Source organism: Psammomys obesus, unplaced genomic scaffold (genome assembly GCF_907164565.1).
Source record: "Psammomys obesus unplaced genomic scaffold, mPsaObe1.curated_primary_1811, whole genome shotgun sequence".
Lineage (NCBI taxonomy): Eukaryota > Metazoa > Chordata > Mammalia > Rodentia > Muridae > Psammomys > Psammomys obesus.
Genome location: NW_026592586.1, coordinates 300,944 through 322,494, shown reverse-complemented (window position 1 = coordinate 322,494; position 21,551 = coordinate 300,944). Strand labels below are relative to the sequence as shown.

The 21,551-nt window shown below is 42.3% G+C and overlaps 1 protein-coding gene across 1 annotated transcript; it reads right to left on the bottom strand.

Moving 5' to 3' along the window:
- Window positions 1-1,088: 1,088 nt before the first annotated feature.
- On the bottom strand, window positions 1,089-19,410 carry Trim38 (tripartite motif containing 38). Its single transcript, XM_055614473.1, is given in 9 exon segments — window positions 1,089-6,865; window positions 8,782-8,894; window positions 8,981-9,003; window positions 9,934-10,013; window positions 10,016-10,163; window positions 12,996-13,025; window positions 13,027-13,092; window positions 15,616-16,166; window positions 19,359-19,410. Coding segments are annotated over 8 exon segments (1,419 nt in total). The 5' UTR covers window positions 16,036-16,166; window positions 19,359-19,410; the 3' UTR covers window positions 1,089-6,326.
- Window positions 19,411-21,551: the final 2,141 nt, after the last annotated feature.

Below are 21,551 nucleotides of genomic sequence, written 5' to 3'. Positions count from 1 at the left end.
CAAACTTGTACAGCCATTATAGATACCTTACTGGTCATTTGCTAGTCTATAATGGTTTCTGATTTTGTGTTTTTATGGGTTTTATTTGTGTCTGTGTTTATGTGTGTGTGTCTTGTGTTCTTTATTTTCAAATTCTGGCTTGTTTATTTGTCTTTATTTGCTTGTCTACTTTTGAAAGAAAAAGAAGGCATGGTTTGGATGGGTCAGGAGGTGGGGAAAATCTGGGAGGACATGTGGGAGGAGAAGCTGATTTCAGAATATACTGTATTAAAAAAAATATTTTCAATGAAAAAGTTAAAAAACACACACACACACCAATAACAAAAAAGACTCAAAATGATGCTGTAACTGTAGATCAGAATGTAGTCTCTCTGGAGCTAGCTGGTCCTCTCAGCATACTAAAGATGAGTTATACAACTCCCTCTTAGCCCCAAAATCAGTGTAGATAAGCAAACATCCAGGGTCCTCTTTAACCATGTGATAATTTGACTCTGAGTTCGTATGCATTTGTAGCTTTATGGAGGCTTCTACCTGAGGAGTAACAAATTGGATCAAACAGTTCAGAATGCATGGTCTGAATAATATTCCTGGAATGATCAGGAAAAAAGATCCTGTCAGAGACTAGCCTAGGTTTTCATGTACAGTAGCTGCTCCAAGAACGTGAGAAACTCTTGGGGCTGGTTAAAAGCACAGACTGTTCTTCCAGAGGACCTGAGTTCAATTCCCAGCAATGACATGGTGGCTCAAAACCATCTAAAATGGGGTCTGGTGCCCTCTTCTGGTATGCAGTTGTACGTGCAGTCAGAATGTGTGTGTGTGTGTGTGTGTGTATGTGTATAATAAACCCTTAAAAAAAAAAGAATATGAGAAGCTCTATAGGACCTCCCTTCTGTTGGCTATGTATTTTTTTAGTTCTTTACCATATTTTGGATTACTTCTGATTTAACATAATACCAGCATTCTTTACTCAGAATGGCACACACACACAACTTTTAGAAGTTAGTAGTTGTAAGGTTCTATTCACTTTCAGGAAAATATTTATGTCATCCACAACAATTTTATTTGAACGCACAGTGAGTCAGAACTCATTAAGGATATCAGATATTTTTAATTTTACAAACCTATTATTTGCAGATACAACAAAATTCGTAAAACTCTTTGTGTTAGATCCAGTTCTGGGAGCCCTCACGGCTAGCCCTGCAGAAGCATTATGGGTAGTATTATATTACCGTGAGTCCAAAGGGAGGAGGGAGCATGGTGACCCTGGTCTGCAAATGTCCCCTCTGGAATTCCTCTAGCTTCTGCTGTGCTTAGACCTCCTAGCTTCCAGATTTACAGTGGGAGCAGGAATGAAGAACTAGTTCCCGTTGTCTCTGAAAGTGAGCCAGAGAGGCTGGTCAAGATGGACTTTCATAGTCCAAATTTCTCCCTCCTAGGGCGTGTTCCTTTCTTTACACAGGCATGGTGGATCCACAGGATGACACCTGTAACTCCAAATGACAAGTCTATAGTTCAGCCTGATAGGATGGCTGGCCCTGCGGCAGAGCCTCTGTCTTACAGTATTTAAAAAATTCCTTGGAACCGAACCCCATGTTGTACATATCCATAACTGGTTTGTGCGTGTCTGCTTGAAAAAGCTTAGTAAGTATTTTCTCTTATAAAGCTATCCAATGGCAGAATAAGATGAAGAATCTATAGGCTTTTTTTGCAGATCGTACCATTATATATTCTTTCTCTTTGGCCCTTTTAAACGTGCAAGTATCTGTAACCAGAGCCTGTTCAAAAGAAAACTATAAAAACCAGACATCTAAGGACGTCAGAAAGTGGGTGCCATCTGGTTATTGTTTTTGTCTGTCTGTCTGTTTTCTTAGTTTGTCTATGTCTTTTTAACTGAAAAGTGAAAACAAAAGCAAGACCGAACAGGCTTTTGGGGGTAGAAATAAAGTCAGACCACAGGTATAGGGCAAAGGAATCCCAAGAACAGAGGTACTATCATTTAAAGGAAGCTGGCTGGCGTCAGGTCCAAAGAAAACTCTACTCCTCCAATCCTGGCACCCATTTTCTTCTACCAAAGGAGCTGTTCTTTATCAGTTTCAGAAAGGGAAAACTGCTCTCTGTGCTGCCTTTAGCATACCAAAGCCCGTGGTATCCTCCAGGCTCGCTCTGTACCTGTGCCTCTTCTCAGCCCTTCTCACCCAAAACTTCTTCATTTTGTGGGTTTTCCCTGCCATTTCAGCCATGTGCTCTTGGTCCTCTCTTTTGTTTTCCTTTCTTGGTCCTCCTTTCTTGCCCTCACCCCTAACCTCATTTCTTTCAGCCCAATTCAATCTGCTGGCCATGTTTAGTGGACTCCTTCTGTTGGGAACCAGGTGCTCCCCCAGCCTGCCTTCAGGGACTCAGCACCAGCAGCCACATCACCTCCGGTAGCCAAATGTGACACATTTGCACTGTCACCTACCCTTTATAAAATCTTCGCCATCATAGCCCTCTCTCCGTCTCTCCCTTATCTCCACTCAGAGGTGGTCTTTCCCCCCACTCTCCAATAAATCTCTTGAGTGAGATCTGTTCCATGGCCCGATCTTTGTGGCATTCCTTGGCCCTGATCTGCCAAGGTACTCTTCCACTGCGAAACCCTAACACTTTCTCTCCCTGATCTGACCTCTTCCAGATGCCTCTGTCCTGTGGTCTGGTGTTGGTGCCCTTCCTGTGTCCTGTAAGTTACCTGTTGAGTTCTACCCTAATCTCTGACGGAGTCTGGACCATTGATCTGTAGTGACATGGATAATAAAGCCTTTGTGTCTGGCTTTGAATGAAATGTTTCAGCAAAGCCTTGGGGTTAATCGGTAGAGGCTGAGAAATTGTTTTGAGGCTGTTTTAACCTTGAAGAAATGTTGTTTCTCTGGAGAATCTGCGGTTGGTGCTGCTTGAGAACGTGCAGTTGCACTGACCTCCATCTTAGTCACTCCTAGGAAACCCGGAGTTCTTACCTTTGATTGTGACTAGCAAGAATCAAAGGGGGCTGAGATTTGTGTGGGTTGTCTGCTCTCACAGGCAGCAAGAGAAAGATCCCTTTGATAGTCGGAACCTTTTCCATCCCCAATTGACCTTGTATATGTTTGAACAAAGTAACTGGAGTTAGCTGGGTCTCAGTCTTTTCCAAGAAGGCTGAACCCCTCTGCTCCTTCAGAAGATGAAGGCTTAGCACCTTCTTGAGCTTCTCCTTCTACTTCAGTACCTACTGTTAGTGTGCAGGACGTTCTGCTGGCCTGCCCTCAGGGACTCGAAACATCCTTGTCACCACCTGCCGCTGCCAGATGGCTGCTGGATAAAAGGACCCTCACCACCCCAGCTCTTGTTCTCTCTCTGTTTCCTCTGTTCTAGCTCTCTCTATGTCCTAGGTGCCCCTTTTCTTTCCCTCTCTGCCCATCTCTTCTCTGCCCTCATGGCTCTATTCTGATCTGTCTGTCTGCTTATATGGCTCGCTTGCTGATTCTACCCTTTCTCCAGGGTCTCCTTCCTCTCCCACCCCAATAAACTTTTTTTATACCATATCATACCATGGTGTAATTTCTCAGGGGGCACACCTTGGCATGGGCCCACCATGGTACCCTCTCGCATCATCATTATGTATTATAACACCTATGACCAACATCAAACAATATTGATCTGAGTCAGAAGAATGTGGTTCATAGAAAATATTCATAATACTAGGGAATGCTTTTACTTACTGCCAGATTAAACCATCTAAAAACATCAAGCGGATCCTGACCTACTCCTGTATGAAATGTTCATATGATCCTTGCTCACTTTTTGGTTTTCACTCCGATGTCAGCTTTAACTACAGGAAGATCCAAGCGAGAGAACCTGGAACACACATGGATTCTTTTAGAAGTTTGTATCTTTTCATTTTCAAAATTCGCTTCGTATTTCTTTAGAGATCTAAATTTTGCATTTGAACAATGGGTAGAATGTTACTAAGGGACCCTAAATAGTCACCGAATGATCTACACAGAAGAAATCTGAACGCCAGTACAAAACTTTCAGAGTTGACCTGCCACGGAATCTGATGGGATGATGAAACCTGAATCTAATGAGGCTGAATATTAAAAATGCTAAATTAAAAGAAATTAATAGAACTTAAATAAGACCCAAGGCTCCCATGAAATGACATTTAAAACCACCCAGGGGGCCACGGATATATTATAACTTAGTTGGCAGAATCCCTGCCTATCATGTATGAAGCCCCTACTGGACCACTGGAGTCTCATAAATTGGATGTGTGATGCCCTCTGTATTTCTAGCATTCAAGAGGTGGATGCAAAAAAATAATCAAGGTCATCATCTGCCACAGAGTGAGTTTGAGGTCAGTTTGGACTACAAACTGTCTCTCAAAACTAAATTCAATCAAATAAAATCCTAATGGCACATGGTAGTACATACTTACATGGTACTTGGGTGGCTGAGGCAGGAGGGCATCTGTAAGTCTACAGCCAGACCAGGCTACATAGTGAACTCAACGACAGCCTGGGATACAGAGTTAGGCCTTATCTAAAGGAAAGAGAAAGAGAAGAAAAGGAAAGAGTTTTGTCGATCGGAATGAAAATTATATTATTATTGTTGCCAGGTGTGTTGGTGCCGGCCTTTAATCTCAGCTCTCTGGAGGCTAAAGGAGCTCTCTGAGTTCAAGAGGGACCCTGTCTCAAAAACATTTTTTTTTTTTGGCTTAAATTGTTTAGAATTATTTGTAAGGACAGATGAATTTTACATTTATTTGATCTTGGTCCGAGAATTATTTACATTTTTTAAAGGCAAGGCTACATGACTAGAGGCACCAAAAACACAAGAGTGCCATCTACTGGTCAACGCATTAGCTAACAGCCTGGTGAACCGCCCAGAGCACCCTGTGGAGTTTGTGCTCTGGTGTAGATTATGTAAACGATGAAAGAAAGAAAGAAAGAATAAAAATTAAGAATTTTATTGTTATTATGTAGTTTTCTAAGAAACTTCAAATATATCCTAAAAATTTCATACAAAATATATTATTAATTGTAGATGAAAATGCTATAAAGTATTTTTTTCAGTCCCCTTATCCCTTTTACAGAGTAGAAATAAAGCATGGATTTATTAACGGGACTTACAGGCTATGGTCCAGCCAGTTCAACAATGGCTGTCTACCAAAGGGAAGTCCAAGAATCCAGTATTACTTAGTATGCGAAGCTGCATGTCTCAGCTGGTCTTCAGTATACATTGAAATCCCAAAGAAGTTGAAATGACAATGAAAGAATGGACATGCCAGAGAGACCTAAGGCAAGCAGCCAGAGAGAGAGAGAGAGAGAGAGAGAGAGAGAGAGAGAGAGAGACTTCCTTCTTCCGTTATGTAGGCTCCCACCAGATGATGTGGCCCAAATCAAAGGTTGGTTTTCCCACTTCAAATGATTTAATTTAGAAAACCATCCCCCACCGGTGTGCCCGGTATGAAGAGAAAGCAATAATTACCTCCAGGTTTTCATCTGAACATGGGGGCAGTATATTTTGAATCACTCAGTACTTGAATCCATTTTGAAAGGGTTATTTTAATATGTTGAGCTCTACTTCTTTGAAATGGGGTGGTCTAGTTGGCTAGTCACTGTGTATCAAATGGTCTTACCCATACAACTTTGCCTCTGGTGTCCTGATGGAAAATAAATTTAACAAAGCAGCAGCAAGAACAATGGTTGAGTTAATGCTATTTCACTTCTTTTCCTTTTACTCAGTTAAAAGGCATTGCCACTCGTTCGTCCCTCACACAGGAACTTGATGGATAAAAAGAAAAAAAATGCAAACACCCCAAACTTTTGACCTTGGGATCGCTTTAACACCAGCCTGAAGAGTATTTAAAATCAAAGTCCTGAACTCACAAAAGGCAGGGGTTCTCAAGCTATGGATCATCACCCCCTTGGCAAACCTCTTTCTCAAAAAAAAAAAAAAAAATTACATTATCATTCATACCAGTAGCAAAATCACAGTTATGACGTAGCAACAAAAATAATTTTATGGTTGGTGGTCACCACAACATGAGGTGTTAAAATGTCACAGCATTAGGAAGGTCAAAAATCATTGCTCAAAAGGGAAGGAGAAGAAAAGATATAATTGTCAGGATTATTTTACTTTCCTTTCAATTAATCTGGCCATTTGTACTATTTCTAGCCTTTTCCACAAACCAACTCAAGGCATATTTATTGAAAGTTCATTAAAAGCATTGAGATAGCAGTGGAGAGCAGCCAAGTTTCTGCCTTTTGGGATTTATGAATATTCTTTCTGTGCTACTTAAGTAAACCATGAGGACTTTACTTCTTTCTTTGATTCATTCTGGCAGGAAGAAACAAAGGAGAATGTTGATAAACCTGGAAAAAGGGCCTCAGTGTATCACTAATAAAACAAGCTTTGGGGAAGGTGAAGATATGGGAGCCAGCAGTTACATTGTAAAAGGATACAGCTCCAGCTTTATAGTCTAGAAAAACTCCCACAAGCTGGAGCTTCTCACTCAGAAGAAGGGGAGTAGGGGCAGAAGTGAGAGCTATAAGGCCATCCTCTTCAGACATCTTGATGGTCCAGAATCCAAGCTCAGGCTTCTTCTTCATGTTAAAATCCCTCGGCACATTCTCTATACAGACCCCCACATCCCAAGCGGTTGCATTCTCAACAGACACTTCGAAGTAATATTTTCCTAAAGTGAAGCCCTCACAGCCCAGGACACAGGGTAAAATAGAAAACCTCTTGGCAGAAGTCGGAAGGTCCTTGTGGCAGCCTTCGTAAGTTACTTGTCTTCGCTCCTTAGACAGAGCTAAATCAGGATGGGCCGTGCTGGGGTCCAGAATCACACTGACTGTAAAACAAAACAAAACAAAACACAACCAGTCTTTGGGGAGCTACAGACATAATGCTTTACAAAGAAAAAAAAAGACTGTGTTCAAATCTGGGCCATTTAAACCCTAACTGTGCAAAGTAGGTATAAAATGGAAGTCACCATGCCTGTTGTAGACAATGATGAAGAGAGTTCAAGGAGTCAAGGTTTGTCTGAGATATGGTACATGCCTAATAAGCAGTGGCCATACCACCACCAATGCCCTCATCTGCACCACCAACATCGTGGCTCGTTTGGAGATGCCAAGGATCAAAACTATTTGGAGTTGTTCTGCTTCCTGTTCTGCCCCAGACCCTCCTGAATTCAGAACCTGTAGGACTGCTGACATTGATTATGTCAGATTTGTTTATGACCACATCTGATACAAACAGTACCGCAAAACAAAACAACAACAAAACCACAACCAGAAGGCACAACTAGAAACCATCCCTAACCAAAAAGAGAAACAACAATTTCCCCAAAGAGTTATTGACTAGAGGGTTTGAATTTTGTAATCACAGACAAGGAGTTATAGGATGTAGCAAGCACTGAGTAACAGAACAAAGCATGAAGGTAGCTCATTCAATGGGATCGGTAGCACTTGTATTTAGTCTTGTATATAACGTGTTCATTCATTATTTGCGAAAAATTCCCAGTGAGCTGCATTATTTCCACATGCCGCTCAACTACTATGGCGTTTTGAATGAGAATGCCCCACAGACTCATATATTTGAATGCTTGGTCCCCAGTGGGTGGAACTCTTTGGCAAGGATTAGGAGGGGTGGTTCTGCTGGAGGAGCTATGCCCCTGGGGTCAGGCTTTAAGGTTTCAAAAGACTCCAGCCATCTCCCTCTCTACCACCTGCTTGCAGATCAAGAAGATGTCAGTTCTCAGCTCTTTCTGCCACCAAGCCTTTCTCTGTCATCATGAACTTCAGCCATGGGATACAGGGGTTGGGAACCATAGAGAGGGGAATAGCAGTACATAAGTGATCTGATTGGGGAAATGGGAAAGAAGGATCTTTGGGAAGGAATGCGAAAGGTAAATACAAAAGAAGGAGGAGGGACAGCAAAATAACAGTGCGAAGAACTGAATAAGTCATAAGGAATCATAATATAACTATCTTTATATAAAACCCTATAATACAAGTAATTCTGTATATAAGTATACATACATGGCTTAAATGAACTTTATCTGGGCTGACAATGCTTCCTCCAATAGCCAAAAATAATCTAGCAAAAACCCTAATACCAGACATGAGCAGCCCTCTTTGAGTTGTTGGTCAGCGTCGATGAACAGATTTTGAAAACATACAGCTTGTTGTTATTGTCATTTGTGGTCCCTCAGAGGTGGAAGGTAAGACAGCATTGCTGAGGACACCATTTACTTCAGACAGAGAACTCAGAGGCCCCTGATCTGAAATGGACCTGAAAGCCTCGTCCCTGAGAATTAGCTTTCATGCTACCAGAAGGCGTCACAAAAGTTCCCAACTTGGAGGGAAGCAACCAACAGTCTTACTCAGCTAGAGTGCGTTTGAACCCAAAGAACAACCAACATCACACGATAATCATATGGATGTAGCATACATACCTTGAGGGTAACCAACAGCTCTCTAATTGAACTTATGACCCACTCAACAACAAGAAAGCATGCCTGGTACTGGAAACTGGCCAACTACTCAGCGATAGTGAAGTCATGGATCTTGGAGGATAACTCAAAACCACCACTTTATTAAACCAGCATAATCCCTAACTACAATCTAAACATTTGTCCGTTTACCCATGGATAAGTGTAAAAAGGTAATGAGGGAGTAAGTGTTGCAGCAGGAGGTGAGACTGGCTCTTGCTTACGAACCTCCCAGCCATAGCACGTGGAGATTTCTGAGTTCACACACCTACCTTGGTGGCGTCTTAATACTGTCTTCACATCAAGGTAAAGCTCAGAAACATTACATTCAGTGTGAATCTCCAGGGGCTCAACCGTTAGTGTTTCTATCTTCATAGCCTCACACCTAGGAGAAGCAGAAGGCAGGGCTTTCCTCGGTGTTATGTTCCAGTCAGCTCTTTATGCCCTTTCAGGTGTTCATACAGGACTTACCTGCTCAAAGTGTTTTTCACGTCCTACGAAAGAACAAAAACGAAAGGTGATTGTGCTTATGTCAGTATCTCATGAAGTTTTCCATGTATAGCTGCTCTCTAAATACACTCCTCTCAAAGAAGGAATAAGAATCATCTATCCTTTCATAGAATGGACACTGAGGAATGTTTTATATCCCGTTCTCTGGCCAATAAAGGGGGAGCCTGCTCCTCCATTGTTGAGGCCTGTGGAGCTGTAAAGGCTGCAATGTGGGCCGGTTAAAATGAAAACCAAGAGCTGTGCTCATCCTTCCTCTGGCAAGAATTACTTTCAGTGACTAAATGTCCTTCATAGAGAATTCTTGTTAGAGATAACTTGTAACACGAGTCACTAGTGGCAAATCCACTTACAGCTCTGGAGACTGGGAAAGCTGCAGAGAAGTGGAGCAGATACGCCACATTCTCAACCTTAAGCTGTAACCAGCAGTGCCAGCAGAGGAAGGAGAAGCCAGAGCTCCAGCTGTTTATCTTGATGCTATAGATACATCAATCATGTAGCTGTAAGTTCAGGATCAGGGACCCTATAAGAAAATCATGGAGTAGTTATATTATTCTCTTACTTTTCTTACACTGTCACCATCTGTCACTTGGAAGAGTATTTTAAGAATGAGTCTGACAGATACCTCAGTGGATAAGCTACTGTGAGCCCGATGGCAGTAATTATCCCATTTTGCAATTCTATGTTCACCCAGAGTAAGCGGGTTTTTTTTTTTTTTTTCTAATTAACTTAGAGGATCCTGTAGATTAGTAGAAGCCATCTTGATGCTACTCAAACATGAACCCACATTCCCCACACCAATATTACTGGCCTTCGGAGTGGAGGTAGCCTTCGCCAATCTCCATGCTTCTTTCCCAGTATCCTCCTGCTAATAAAATCATCAGCTTTCTCTCCCTCCTCGTAGCCCACAAGCTCACCTGTAGTAATTTCTGGGCTGAGCCCTGACATTTTGCCTCCAGTTCCTGAATCTGGCATTTCGTTCCCTCATGCTTCTGCGTAGACCGGCCTCCTTGCTCCTCAGCCTCATCAGCATCTGTTCTTCTTCATTCTCCAACCTCCAAAGGTAAAACTTCTCTTCTTCATGTAGAAAACTTTGGAGATTCTTGAAGTTAGACTTGATTGTTTGTTTACGATCCTTTATGGCATCCTAGAGTCAACAAAAATTGCTCGAAGCATGAGAACACGTCTATCTTTGAATTAACAAGCAGATGGATAAACAAAATGCAACGATGAGGGAACCTGCTAATTGAAATAAGCACAAAACTTGGGAACTAATACTTCTATGATTTGTATACACAAAACACGTACATTACAGTGATACAAGGCACTGGCAGACAGGAGGAACTGGCAGCTCCTGTTTCATTTTGAAAAGTAGAAAAGTGTTCTAAAGATGAATATGGTGATGATTATGCAAGGACAGCAACAATGTACTAAGTGTCTTCAATTGTATAGTTAACAATGGCAGAGTCTGGGGGCTGGAGAGCTGGCTCAGAGGTTAAGAGCACTGGCTCCTCTTTCTAGAGGTCCTGAGTTCAATTCCCAGCAAACCACATGGTGGCTCACAACCATCTATAACGAGATACAATGAGATCTGGTGCGCTCTTCTGGTGTGCAGGTGCACATGCAGCCAGAACATTGTGTATATAATAAATTAATTAAAAAGAAGATAATGGCCAAAGTCAACTTTTATGCTCTATGCATAATACCACCAAAAGGCCCCATCCCCAAAAGAAAGCAGGGTCAGCTGCACTGACATAAGCTTGCAGTGAGCCACTCAAGCTGGAAGAACGCCTCAAGTTCTTAACCTGGCTGGCTCTTTGATGGGTGAGAAGGCATCTCTGAGCCTGGTGGAATTCCTTGCAAGGTATGAAGAATACTGCCAAGAAAGAATTGTAAGACAACTATGCTGGTACAGGGGAGACTCTGATTTCTGGAAAGGGTGGTATTGGTATGGCTTGCTTTTTCAAGGGCTGAGAACCATCACCCAGCAGCCCAGGGCCACCATTCATTCCTAGGCATAAGACAGCAAAACCCAAATGCTTGTGAGATGGGATTTGACTTTCACTTGAGAAGTCAGAGACCTGAAGTATCCATGAATGTGCTCTGAAGTTGCTTTGGTGACTATCACTTTGTGATGGAAAAGTAATTGACACAAGAGGAATGGGAATTGTATGTGGGAGGCAGGTACAGCTTTATAGCCTTGATATTGATGGGTTTTTTTCACTTTTGTTAGGTAAAATCAGTTTCCTTCATTTCCCACATTCCTAGAAAGAAGGGAAGTAAAGGAAAACATGCTCTGGAAGTTTAAGCTAAACATCCTATGTAAAGGAAGCAGAGGGAAGAAATGGCACCAGCTGTGGAAACTGAAAGTCTAGTAATTGGTCTCAAACCCAGGACAAATTGCTGAGCTGCCTTTTTAACATTTCAAAGCAGATCTGGCTGCCAGGTTCTCCTAGTATCCCTCAGTCCCTACCCATTACAGGGTTTTTAGCTGGCGTACCCTGCCCCCTACCCAAAACTTCTCCAGCCCAGGGGTTGGAACTGCCCTTCCAGTCATTTTGGTTACCTGGCTCTTTTTGTCTACCCTTTACTTTCTTGTTCTCCCCTACCCCATCTTCTCACATGGGTTGGCTCAGGGTCATGTTCACTCTGGATTCTTACAGATGGCTCTAGCAGTCATGCCTCCCCCCCCCCCCTTTTTTTTTTAATTTAATAATTGATGACACAGACACTTCCAGAAAGAATGGACTTCAGACACGGGGGCAGCCTCTACAATCAGCCGTTATTGTAGGCTAAAGCTCTCTGATCTGCAGCTGCAGTGTGCAGTTTCTACAAGACCCATGTGTTTTAGAAACCACACAGGTTCCCCTTACTGCCCTCACAATCCTCAGCCTGGGGTGTTCCTGCTTGCTGAACTCTCTCAAGGGTTGCCTCTGACCTGGTGAGGCTAAGAGCTGGATCCTGATGAGCACAGCAAGTCAGAGGCTGATGTCCTGGGACATGTGTTGGAACATGATCGACGAAACAAGCTGTGTGAGAATTCTGAGTGCTAAGACCTCAGCCCTCCAAAGCAAAAGACTGTTCTTGGATGTGCTTTCTGTGCCACTCCCAGGAGTCGGTTTACTTCAGATTACCCATTAGCTTACGATGGTTGTCGGGACAGTGTTTCCAGGCACACCTTGTCCTTGTGATTGGACCCAGCTTGCATGCATGTGAACTTTGCTCACACGATTTTGCTTAAACTCTCAAAATACAAATTGTCTGCTGCTCTGAATAAAGTTGGTTATTACATGAGACTTTTGTCCACCTCATTTCTAGTCTCCATTCTCCTAGGTCCCACTGCTTCTAGGGCAGTGACACTAGAGAACCAGACTAATGCACTTAAAATGTCAAAACGAGCCATGGAGTAGATCAGTATTATCCATTATTAAAGATGAAAGTATTGGTCCAGAAAGATTACTCAGTGGTGAAGAGGGAGTACTGTTCTTAGAGAGGACCTATCACATAAGCTCCAGGAGATGTGGTGCCCTCTTCTGTCATCCTTGGGTACCTGAACCAAACTCAATTCACAAACCCATATATACACATATTTAATATTTTGAATAATTTTTTTTAAAATTAAAGTCTGGGCCATGAAGCAAAGATGGAGGTTGAAGACACCCTACTATATAAAATAAGCGCGGGACACAGGGATCGATGCTGGGACACCATACCTAGGTACAGTGGCAACAAATTGATTGCATAAAGACTAGGCTAAGTCCAAAGAAGCCAGTTTGGGTTCTGATTAAATTATCAGAAATCCCAGCTAGTTAATATTGAAAGATGGAATGACCTGCTGCCAAAATTTCACAGATGTAAATATGAAAACAGTGCTGTCTTCTTTAGGTTTCCTATGTATTGGCGAGAGACAGCTGTCCCTGTATTTTGTTCTCCCAGTCTTCCTCTCTGCCTAGACCCATAGCAGAAGATTCAGACTTACCTTCCAGGCATTTATCTGGCTTGTTAAAAGCTAGGATCTGAACTTTGTGATTCTCTTGGAGTTCACTCAATTTTGTCACACACTTCTGCAGCTTTTCCTGAAGGAAAAATTTAAGTGAGTAAAGTCGGTTCATATCAATCTTATTTTCATTTTGAATCAGGGTCTGACAGGACCCAAGGTGATCTTGAACTCACTGGGTAGTCAAGGACGACCTTGAACTTTCTGCTTTCACCCTTTGAGTGCCAAGTAATAGACGTGTACCACTGTGCCCTCCTTTATGAAGTATTGGTGAACATTGAACTTGGGGCTTTCTGTAAGCTAAGGAAGCAACCAAATGAGCTACGTCCCTCACCCTCAATTTGATTTTCCACTAGGCATTTGCTTTGAACCCCAGCCCTCGAAAATGTGGTAGAATCACAATGAATAGTTATTAAGCTCTTAATACGTCTCTCAGAGTGCATGCTGACGGTTGTGAATATGGAAACTCATGGATTGCCTTAGCAATCAGTTGGTAGGACGCTTAACTTCTCTGACTTGCCCTGGAAAAGGAAGCTTAGAATGAAGTCAAATAATTTGCCTCAGGAAGCATCACCGAGAGTCTCGGGAGTACAACTGGGACCCCGGTGTCATGTCATTTGCTAAACCATATCCATGACTACAGTCTCAGTTGGGGAAGGCTGCCGTAGACTGTCACAGCCATTTCCAGGGAGAGTTTATAAAACAGTGTGTTAAACCAAACATAGCCAACACGGAGATGGGTGGCACAGCCAGAAGTCTGTATGCATTATGGGTAAGTGACAACGGAAAGGCCAGGATACTGAAGGATACTAATCGATGTTATTAGAGTTTGGAGAGAGAAGGGGTTTGGAGAATGGCAACAAGAACCAACTTACAGGAATTAGTTTTCTAGTCAAGCTCTCCTCTAATGCCCCAAGGTAATTCCTAAAATAGTTTCTCATATTTTCACTGACAGCAATTTGAGGCAACCAGAAATTGCCTGTAATGATCAAAGATAAAATAACTGACCCCCTGCCTTCTCTAAACTCCACAGGTGTGTGTGTGTGTGTGTGTGTGTGTGTGTGTGTGTGTGTGTGTGAATTAATTTCCAAGGACTCTTATGAAAAGAGTCTGTGACTGATTTAGAAAAACACAATATTGCCTTTGCTATATGTCACATGCTGTTCTAAACTTTACATAGTTTAACATCCATAAAGCGAATACAACTCCCAGCATATGTGCTGAGGACTCAGATGCTATCATCTCTGTTTACAGACAGGGATAACAAGACAGGAAAACTTCAGGCAAATTAGCATGGTTACCCATCTGCTAAGCATCAGGGCTAACGGGTCAACCTATCTGCCTGCCTCTGTGACTGGTAATTGTCATCCTGCTTTGTTCCTTTTCTTACTACTCAGCGGGGAAATCATACAGCTAGGAATTTCTGCATTGCAGCTGCTGCAGGGAGGCTAAAGAAAAGCTGAGTGTACTGAGTGGCATTTGGCCATGACCTATCCTCATGAAAGATTTGAGGCCTTTAAGTGGGACCATGTCTGCTTCATGAGGATCCCACCTGGTACATTTTCCTGCAAGCCAGCAGAATGGACTATGATCAAGACAGCAGCCAAATATGGTGGTGCACATCTGTGATCATAGCCCTTGGAGGCAGAGGCAGGCAAATCCCTGTGAGTTCAAGGCCAGCCTGGTCTACAAAGTGAGTTCCAGGACAGCCAGAGCTATCTAGAAAGCAAAACTGACTCCATCCGTCACTGTGTCAGAGCAGAAAGGCTCTGTGCTCTCAAGGGAGAACCTATGAGTCATGGCAAACCTCTCTCCACATAACTCACCACAAGCATTTATTTTCAGATCTTTTCTCTTCTGGAATCTTGTTTGAACCTGCCCTCTCATACTTTTTCTTATGAAGACGATTTGAAATTTCCCCTTGATATTTTTATTTTACAGCGCCAGAGCTTCTCAGTGCCTCTGGCCTTTCACTTTCCAAATGAACATTCTTCCACAGTAGGTACCACTTGGTTTAAGATTTAGAATCAGAAGTGATGGGAAGAGTCTGGGTTCGGCTTCTGTTTCCTGTGTCATCGCCTCCCTTTCCCTAACAGGGCTGCTTGGCCTGACAATGATGGTGGAGGAGTTGCTATGGTGTGACTCTGCGTGTGCGGAGTCTCTTCTTCTACAGTCTTGGTAGGTGGTGGTGGTGGTGATGATGATGTTGTTGTTGGTGGTGGTGGTGCTGTGTGTGTGTAAGAGAGAGCTGGGCAGGAAGAAGAGATATAGTTATATGAATGTACACATATGGGAGTAGCCATGCTTAGCATACACACAGAAACAACAAGAACACAGTACTTGCCCTGTTCAGTCTCTCAGCTTTATTCTTTGGAAGCAGAGTCTCACACTGAACTTGGAGCTAAGCTGGTGGCCATCAAGCCCCACTGATCATTCTGTCTTTGCTCCTCACAACACAGAGGTTTCAGATGAGGCATAGCCACTCTTGGCTTTTTATGTGGGTGCTGGGATTTGAACTTGGGTCCTTATTACACACTAATTCTCATACTTACAGCCATCACGAGAATGGGCATTTGTAGTGGTGCCCAACCATAATACTCACAGTGTACTCCTGACGTACATCTTTCACAAGAGCCAAGGTATGCCCTTTGTGCTGAGCATCCCAGTAACAGCGCCAGCAGAGGAGCTGACCCTCATCTTCACAAAAGATATCAAGCTTCTCTTCATGTTCCTCACACAGCATCTCACAATCCTGCTCTTCCGTCTCCTTGATGATATCAATTATGTTTTCCAGATCCTTGTTGGGCCGGAGCATCTCTAAACTAAATGGACTCCTACACAAAGGACAGCCCAACATTTTCTTCACTATTTTCTTTGGACTGACATTATTATAGTAGCTCTGTATGCAGGATTTGCAGTAAGTGTGTCCACAGTTGATACTGACTGGGTGAGACATCAGGTCCTGGCAGATGGAACAAGAAGCGACCTGCGCTATCTTCGCTGTGCTAAAGTCTGAGCCCATGGCTCTCCTGAGAAGTTTCCAAATGAAGCAACCAGAAACAGGGAAATATTTTCCACAGTGGTAAATGTACACCTTCACCCAAACTTCGGTACAATCAACTGACTGCTACTGGTTTTAGAAGTTTGAAGCCTCTAGAAAAGAGAGACAGATTGGAATTGAGAAGATGTATAAATATCTCATGGCATTTATATAATAGCCACTATCCTGTGTGGCCTTGAGATAGTGGCTTGAACCTCGACACACATCCTGCACACCAGCCCAGTCCTCTGTATCCATTTGACTTCATTTCACCTAAGCCATATCCAACCTCTAGGCCTAACTTGACCCATACATTCTTTTGTCAGGCTCCAACCTCCTCTGTCCTGATCAGACATAGAACTAACAAAAGAAGCACACGTACCCAGTTCCCATTGCAAAATTACAAACAATATGAAAGATCAAGGCTGTAGCTCCCTACCTCATCTCCCCCCAAAACCTCACTACTCCTACAGAAATGTTTACCAGTAAAATTTTCTTAGATAAATCTTAAGATTCAGAATTGAAAAAAAAATCATAAACCTTATCAAAGAATTCAAGGAATTTAAAAAATGAAGAACCAGCTCAATGAACTTAAAGAGAAAGACTTAAAGAGAACAAAAGCCTGAGTGATGTTCAAAACCCACAAAAATGGATGATGGAAATGCTAAAGACAATCTAGGGTTTCAAAACAGAATTCAGTAAAGAGACAGAACACTGAAAAATACTCAAGGTGAAATGAAAATGGAACTGAAAAACCCAATAACCTACTAGAAAACCCAAATGAAAGCCTTTCAAGTGGGATGAATCAAATAAAAGATAAAATACCAGGACTCAGAGATAAAGCAGAGGATCTAAACAACATAAACATATGAAAATATACATCAACATAGACAACATAAACATATAAAAACCACAGGGAAGGAACATACAGGAAATGTAGGACACCTGGAAATGACTAAACCTTCTAAATATAGGAATAAATGAGGAGAAGAATCCTAGATAGATGTCATGGATCAAATAGCAAGATCATAGAAGAAAACTTCCCCAAACTAAGGAAAGACATATTCATAAAGATGCTAGAAGCACATAGAATACCAAATAGACAAGACCAGAAAAGAAAAATCCCCACAGTGTGCTATAATTAGAAAAAGAAAATGTATTGAAAGCTGCAAAAGAAAATAAAAAGATGCACATCACATATAAAAAAAAAATCATCAAAAGAACAGCTGATTTTGAAAGACCCCAGCCTCACACTAAGTTAAACATAGCTAATGCTATTTTGTGAGACACCACTGTTTTGTAAAACTCTGAAGGCCAGATGAGAAACTGGAAAATTACTGAGAAATCCTAGCTGTGTCACCCACTTGGGATATCTGTGGTCAGGCTGCCCCAGTCATACTAAAAACAGTTTGTGTTAATCACTCTCATAGATATCTGTGAGACTGTTTCAGCTAAGATAGAGAAAAACAAAATAACAGGTGGCGGGCCACGTCAAGGGGTCATCCTACCCCCCTTGACCACCCAGCTCCTGGAATCTTGGTGCCCCTGCCAAACTTTGACGCAAATTGTGGTCTCGTGTAAACGTACCAATCAGCCCCCTGTAACCATGCCCTCTCGTTTCTGTACCAGTGCTTCTGCCTCTAAAACCCTATAAAAACCCCAGCTTCCCATCTAGGGGGCGCGCAAGGTCCTCCTGAGTGACCTTGCTGCCCGAGTACTCGTGAATCAAAATAAAAGCCTCTTGCTGTTTGCATCCGAATGGCCTCGTTGATCCTTGGGAGGGGGTCTCTCTGACGGAAGATACCCTCCGGGGATCTTTCAATTTCTCATTGCAAACTTGGAAAGCCAAAAATGGCTGGAGCAGTATTCCAAGCCCTGAAAGGCCATGCCAGCCAACCTAGACTAATACACACAGCAAACCTGTCTGCCACAGTTGAAGGAAAAAGAAAAAAAAACTTTCCTAAAATATTTAACAGCCTAAAATATTTGAATCCAACAAACCAAACCTAAAGAAAATAAGCACTAATTTGGGCTTAAGAGAAGAATGAGCATAGCCAACAGACTGCACAAAGAAATACAAAGCCATAATTACTAAATTACAAAGTTATCCCTAAGAATACACCACCAAAAGCAGCACAATGTCTGCAACCAATGCGTACATTTCAATGATAACTTTAAATATTAATGAGCTCAATTCTTTAATCAAAAGACACAGGCTGGCTGAATGGATCAAGACATAAATCCCATTTGTCTTTTATCTACAAGAAAACATCATGGTTTTAAAGATAGGCACTGCTCCAATCAAAGGGGACCCGGAAACAAGCAGGTGTCACTGTCTGAATATCTGACAAAATAGACTTCAAACTTTATAACTGTTGGGAACACTCAGGTGGTCAATGGAAGGTTCCAGTAAGACTGTCAAATTTGAATCTTCCTAAACCTCTACCCCCAAAGACCACAAGACATCTTGATAACAAAATCTCCATAGAGACACAAACAGAAGGATGGCAAATAAAACTGAGGCAACCAGAATTGATTTATTGGTGGGACTTTTTGTCTGTTATTTCAGACATAGCTTAACTGCAAAGGCCTGACTCACAAAACATTCAAACAACAAACAAACAAAGACCAAAACCCTCTACATCTATCAGTCTGATTTGAGACGTGAGTTAGTCTGCTTGTCTTTACCTCCTGGGTGCTGACATTACAAAAGTATATACCACCATGACTGGCCAAGGACTGGTTCATTCTTATGTCAAAAGAACTGGAAGGAGGGCTGAACAAGGGAAAGTGGGAGCCACATTCCTTATGGGGGTTCATGTCTCTTCTCTGGACCAGAATCTGTTCCCAGAAGTTCAGGTGATGAGAACTCAGGGAGTGTCATATCGGAGCCTAGGCTATAAAGAAAGTGGGAAGGAGGCCAGACTTCAAGGAGACCCACAGCTCTGATATGCCTCATGAGGACATGACAACTGAAAGCAGAAGTATTGTCTAAGAGAATCACCTTTTGCTTCCTATCCTATGGCAGCTGCTTCTGAGACCCATCCTGGTTCTACACACACACACACACACACACACACACAACAAAAATTCAACTGAATTTGCTAAATAGGCTGCCTTCCTCTTAAAACCAAGTGCCAGAGGCACAAAGGATTTCCTCAGAAGCCTTCTGGTCAAAGGTAGAATATTGTCTGCATGGAATACAGTTGGACCTTCTCTGCAAGGGGGACCATACCAACCCCCCCCCCCCACACACACACACCAGCACTTCAAAGGCCCAGCAGCCTGGCCTAAGCTTTACTTACCTGTATTCTGGATTTTCTGAGGTTGCTTGTGTCACCTGAGAAGCAAAAGAGGATGCCCTGTGTGATATGAGATGCCTAAGTCCTGAGCCTTTCCAGAGCTGTGGGGGAGGGGTCTCCCTTATCTAGAGATAACACTCTCCACTCAGCTCCTTCCCCACATATTAGTCACACGTGTAGCAACCCTCCCTGCAGAGGACACAGGTCCACATCCGCAGGAAGACAGTCATGGATCTAGTAATGCTCTAATGAGCATTTGCCACTCCCAGCAACCGAGGAATCACTGCTGAGTCACTTCAGAAGAGAAAGCGCTCTGAGAGGCAGATTGATAGCCAATGAAGTTGCTACTGTCTTTTGAACCCTCTAATCTTTAAAGGAAGTAGAGGACAAATGGGACAGGCTGGAAAATATTAGACACAAGGAACAAATTAGTGACAAAGGTCAAAAGTTTCTTGTGATAGCAGAAACAGTGCAGAGCTCAGCTCATGCACTGACTTGAGGTCTGTCTGCTTATACTTGGGACTCCAAAGGTTTCTAAGGTTTCTGTATTGTTTCGCTGGCATTTTGAGGTGGCTTATTGGTTCCTAACTGCTCTGGTGGCAGTGGTGCAAAGGGGAGGTATTCATAGTTCACTGACATCACAAGAGTGGGGCATCACCTTCTCTGAAGGGCACAAATATGTTTCAGTTACCAGACTCAGCGCTGAAGAACAAGGAACAACAGAGCCACTACTCTTGAGTCAGTCAGGATATTCATCTTAGATACCTACATGCCAGTGTGCTGTGGGCTTTAGGGAGAAGAGGGGAAAGTACCAATTCATCAGGAAAACATACAAGTATATACTCACACATATATGCCCCTAACAAGAGAGCCAAACATTCCTGAACAAAGCTGAAAGGACTGAGGTGAATAATGGGAAACTAAACAGTAGAAGGGAGAAACTTCAACAGTTCACTTTCAATAATGGACCCAACAAGTAGATGGAAGATCAGCAATGAAATAGAAGGCATCACAGAACTCTAAGAGCCATAAACTCTATCTATTGAATGCTTTATCCCTATTTTCATCAAGTGTATCCAGACCTTTTTCTCAGCATAGTCCACTTGGTTGACCATAAAGCAAGTCTTCATAGATATAAAAGGATTGATACCATCCATTGTATGTTCCCTGACACAGTAGGCTGGGAAATCAATAACAGGAGGGAAAAAATTGAAAATTTCAGACAGACATGTGATAGTTAAATTACATATTCCCAAATAATCAATAGCCTAAACAGTAAAATCACCAAGAAAAATTAGAAAATACTTTAAGATGAATGAGGAAAAAACAACATATAAAAATCTACAAGGCACAGGGCAAAAAATAATAAGAAGAAAATATCTACCTATAAATGCCTACATAAATGAAGAAAACACTCTAAGGTAAGGAAATTAACTTCTATCTAAAAAGCCAGAAAAGAAAAGAAAATTAAAATCCAAAAATAAGAAAGGAGAAAAGAAAATGCATGAATGAAGCTAAGAACAAGAAGTGTATTTCACACATAATGATTATATGGTTCACACATTTCTTACGAGTACAGAGGAAACAAGAAAGGTCATTTATAGCCGGACATAGTGGCACACACTTTTAATCCCTCTGTGAGCCAGGGGCAGGCGGATCTCTGTGGGTTTGAGGCCAGCCTGGTCTACATAGTGAGTTCCAGGACAGCTAGAGCGACATGTTAATGGTAGGAACTTCCTGTAAACATTTTTAATATTGATGTTCTCTAATCAAGTTAAGGTGTTCATCCCAGGTGATTTGACTCCCTAATTGATAGCTCTTAACCACTTTCCAGGTGGCCCTGCTATTTGAGCCATCCCTGGAACCTACTTCAGGGCACTGCACATTCTAGGCCCATTAACGATAATCACTGAAAGGGAAACACTACCCTCACACCTTTCTATGGGGAAGCCAGATTTCTGCGGATTTCTTGTGCTATGTATTTTAATGAAACTAACGAACTTCACCAACAAATCATTGAATTATCGAAAAGCACGTATCTTACCCCACCTGGGGTAAGTAGCTGATGAGAAATCACGCTAACACAAAGAAAGCAGCCCCAGAGACAAATAGTGCTTATTTTCTCATATATGAGAACTAAATTTAAATTTGTGTGTGTGTGTGTGTGTGTGTGTGTGTGTGTGTGTGTGTGTGTGT